Source organism: Argopecten irradians, chromosome 6 (assembly GCF_041381155.1).
Source record: "Argopecten irradians isolate NY chromosome 6, Ai_NY, whole genome shotgun sequence".
NCBI lineage: Eukaryota > Metazoa > Mollusca > Bivalvia > Pectinida > Pectinidae > Argopecten > Argopecten irradians.
In genome coordinates this window covers 38916064-38920828 of record NC_091139.1, presented here as the reverse complement: position 1 = coordinate 38920828, position 4765 = coordinate 38916064, and the positions used below count along the sequence as shown (strand labels likewise).

Sequence of the window (4765 nt, the reverse complement as noted above, 5' to 3'; positions counted from 1 at the left end):
AATGATCACCTGTATGTTATACAATGATCACCTGTAGTTATACAATGATCACCTGTATGTTATACAATGATCACCTGTATGTTATACAATGATCACCTGTATGTTATACATACAATGAATCAATGATCCTGTAGTTATACAATGATCACCTGTAGTTATACTGTCACCTGTATGTTATACAATGATCACCTGTATGTTATACATGATCACTTGTAGGTTATACAATGATCACCTGTATGTTATACAATGATCACCTGTATGTTATACAATGATCACCTGTAGTTCCACTATAACAATGATCACCTGTATGTTATAAATGATCACCTGTATGTTATACAATGATACCTTATGATACAATGATCACCAGTAGGCTATACAATGATCACCTGTAAGTTATAGAAATTAACACAGGCTTTTGGCTCTATATATATATACGGACATATATAAACGTGTCTGCATGTCTAGATCTAGTGCTCACACGGATATCTTCTTTAACAGGATATTGATGTAATTACAGTTACATATTGTCATAGATATAAATTCGTCAAACACAAAGATGATTAGTGCATTTTATTGAAAATACAAAATTAAAAAATACAAAGAATTTACTTTAAAGGACGATATTACATGTTTCCGACCATTCATATCGTCATACAAAGGACGAGGAACTAATATAAACCAGATTTAATACTTGTCATAATTGCCGACTATCATACCTATGTATTCCTGTGGTAACTCTGCCATTTAATACACTGGTACCACTTATAAGCCTCGTTTAGTTGGTTGATTACAGGTTTAAATGGAATAGTTTGTCTCGTATAGGTGTTATCATCAGTACGCATGTTTTATACAGCTGATACCTCAGTGTTATAATCGTTCTGGGTCAATATTCACCAAATCTTATTGTCGTGTTTATTATAGAAAACAACAAACAAAATTGCATAGTTAATATTTTCATACACTTTTGGAAATCTATATTATAATTGGCGAGACATAAACACTCTATATAGAAATGTGCTGTTTACATTTATTAAGTTCTGATTATATCATGCAGTATACGAAGACAGAAAAATCATGTATTTAAATATATAATATTATCAGTATAAGTACAACTATATATGCATTCACATTTGTATAACAAAGCAGCAATAGAATTTTGCGTTTCAATTAAATTATTTTCGTTTTTTGTTGACAAATGAATTCAATATACTGGGCTTCTATGAGTACTCAAATCTCCTTGCCCCAGCAGTACTTAGACCACTCGCACGTTCTCACCTCGCCCATAAACAATCCAAAGCATATACGAGAGCTTGCTTCACGATTGTGGTAAAATAAATACAGCATATTTACAGGTGTTGAACAAGTATCAAGTTTTCTTCAGAGATTGAAAACGTTTAACTTTCTGATCTAAGTTTTCACTTTCCCTACGTATCAGTTTAAGACGTTTGGATTTGACTTCCCTAAATTTGTCCAGATAATCCTCATACTCCTCCCTCGACAGAATTAGCTGACCTTTCGGGGTGGTCATTCCCATTTCGTAAGTGGACAGTGATTTCAGGTCCGGAGTAGGTACAGTGATGGACAATGAAGTAAGAGACTTGGACGTATTGTATTTTCCTGCCAATCTTTGGAATGCTGTATCAGAAATTTCTGAAATATTGTCATCTTCATCGAAAAATGCCGATTCACCCCGAGACGTCTGTTTCGGACGAATATTTGGCATTGTTACTCTGCGTGGCTTTACGGTCATCTTAGGAGTGCTAGTTTTTGTATTTTCCCTGGTTATAAATGCTTTTGACACTGTCCCTCTGTCAGTTTCATGTATTTCCTCTTCATGCTCCTTTGATAAAAAGGATGACGTATCAATGTATGTGACGTCATCACTAAACATCGTTCTTGACCTCCGATAGCCACTTTTACATCCTGGAAGTGACCTACCTTTGTACGAAAGTTCAATCTTGGCACTCGTTGGCTTGACATCCCCATTCTCGCGAGGTTCTTCTTTAACAGAGGTCAAGGTTGTTTCCTTAGCAACCAAACGTGCACTTGATTGTTCCTTGGTAACCGGTCTACTTCGTGGTAATTCCTTTGACATTATCCTTGAGGGAGCACTTTTTGTGGGTTTAGGAACATGTGTATCCGCCCCAGTTTTAGGATCGTCCATTCCTTCGATCGTCTGCTCCTGTCTTTTGAACCCACTAATCAACAAAGGAGATTTTTCATCGGACATCTTATTTCGTTGAGCAACCTTTTCTTGCATTTTTGTCAAGAAAACATTCCTTTGTTTTTGAAAAGATGAAATCTGCATCTTTTCGGCCTGCTCCAAAGACCGTATCCGTTTGCGAAGTCTGTGCTTTAAGTCAAATTGAACCTGATACAGACTTCTAGATCTCATCATTTCATAAACTTCGTGTTCATGTAAAAATCGCTCCTGATCCGAAAACTGGATATGGAACAAGAACTTCGACATTTTGAATAAAGTTTCACCGTGGTCGTATCTTAAATGATGATTAATGTGAGAAATATTATCCGACAAACTGTTTCTTATGAAAGGTAGCAAATGCTCACAAAGCGTGTCCATGAAACAGATACTGTACTATTGACATTGTATACAGACATCAACCTTAGCTGCCAACGAGTCATAATGCTGATTCAAATACACGCACAAAAGCTCGATATTTCTTTATTGTTAGTTATAAAAGTCTTATTACACGTAAACATGTAAATGTATAAGCGATTCTCTTTGTTCCGAAATCCTTACGGGTATTCTCCAGAACGAAGTTATTATATTTTACACACGGAATAGTCCTCGTAGTTAAATGTATTCTGCCTAAATCAATCGTTACACTGTCATGGTAACCTTTTAATCCGGAACGAATATCTAAAACTGTCAGTGTCAAAATGGCAAAAGGTCCTCCGATAATCTGCTTACCCCGTCCTTAAACCATTCCTATAGGTTACAAACACGAAAACAACATTACCTACATTGGATTCTGTGTAGTTTCACGAAGTGTTTCAGTGCTTATGCTTCCGAAATTCTGTAGTGTTTTTTTTTATATAACTTGTCGCTGATCGTCCATTCAGGCAATGGAGTCATCTCATCCATTGAATTTCCTAAATGATAAATTTTAACACAAAATTGTAATCGATGATTGGCATATATATACATGTACAAATATTATGTCCAGTTTCTCTATATACAAATCCTGCGTGACTGTCGAAATAACTAATATAAATTAATGTTGTTATCACTGACACTCACTTCATATCACGGAATATTCGGAAATTGCTTAACACTTTTGATACACACATATATCGGTAACGGGACCATTATTCCATGATTATTCCTTCCTAGAGCACTGCGGTCCGGTAATGATCTGTCGAATGTGGACAACGCGAGTTTATTGACGATGCCAATAACGTGAGACGTTTAAAACCACTCGTGTTCAATTAGTCCCTGTTTGCTCGATGACAGGTGCTTGACAGCCTCTTTATCATGCAAGAGTTGCTGTATTTACGAACCTCCGCCCCGAAACCCTATGTTAATGTGTGTCATTCTGTCACAACCATCTGGTCTCCCGTACGAGACTCGGACATTTCAGCATACATTTAAACATAACTGAGAGTAATTGATCTTGTATAAGCCATTAAAATAATAGCGAGTCGACTTCTACCGTGACTGAGTGCGGGGAAATAATGCTTGGTTGGGTTAGACTTTTATTTACTTTGACTCGGAGTGTGAATATAACTTAAGCGGTTACGATTATTTGTGACATAAACAAACTCAATTCAAAACTAATTAATATTGACTACTCGTGTCCACATCAATAATGCTATATATAATGCGTCTGCCACGACTATGTAAGCCAGTTGTATCTCTTGTGGTTTCCATCTGTACGTTTTACCACTTATATATAACATAGAGTCTATACCACGGTTTTTAAGCAATATTTAACACTTTCCCTTGTTAAGTATTCAATTTTATCACCAAGCGGTCGTTGAGATCATCATTTAAATACAAAATTTAGTTAATTCTCAATACTATGTAATTAAATATTTGTTTTGTGAAAAAAAACACGCGTTTCTTTCAAAACAGTTTAAAAGTGAGGTACCAATAACATAACCTTGGCTTAATCCTTTAATTTGGGCGCGTAAATAAAAAAAAAATGTTTGTTAGTCCTTAATTCTATGTCAATGCCAAAATAACACTGCAACATATATCGTCTATTGGTTTATAATTTTAGTTTTCATGCAATCTTAAAGCTTAACTATCATAAAAATAGAAAGTCAGAAACCTTCATTCCCCACCATGACCCAAAGATGGGGGATTTTGGTAGAAAGTCAGACACCTTCGCTCCCCACCATGACCCAAAGATGGGGTATTTTGGTAGAAAGTCAGACACCTTCGCTCCCCACCATGACACAAAGATGGGGGATTTTGGTAGGCAGTCAGACACCTTAATCGCTTCCCACCATGACACAAAGATGGGGGATTTTGGTAGAAAGTCAGACACCTTAATCGCTTCCCACCATGACCCAAAGATGGGGGATTTTGGTAGAAAGTCAGACACCTTAATCGCTCTCCACCATGACCCAGAGATGGGGGATTTTTGTAGAATGTCAGACACCTTAATCGCTCCCCACCATGACCCAAAGATGGGGGATTTTGGTAGAAAGTCAGACACCTTAATCGCTTCCCACCATGACACAAAGATGGGGGATTTTGGTAGAAAGTCAGACACCTTAATCGCTCCCCACCATGACC

At 36.8% G+C, this 4765-nt stretch overlaps 1 protein-coding gene across 1 annotated transcript; it reads right to left on the bottom strand.

The window, feature by feature from the left end:
* Nucleotides 1-555: 555 nt before the first annotated feature.
* Nucleotides 556-3669, bottom strand: LOC138325828 (uncharacterized). The gene has a single exon (XM_069271765.1). It carries the CDS (start codon nucleotides 2579-2581, stop codon nucleotides 1367-1369), a length of 1215 nt encoding a protein of 404 aa, XP_069127866.1. The 5' UTR covers nucleotides 2582-3669; the 3' UTR covers nucleotides 556-1366.
* Nucleotides 3670-4765: the final 1096 nt, after the last annotated feature.

What these genes read in the sequence shown, in the direction of transcription:
- LOC138325828 (XM_069271765.1), bottom strand. Translation starts at nt 2,581, where the DNA reads ATGGACACGCTTTGTGAGCATTTGCTACCTTTCATAAGAAACAGTTTG.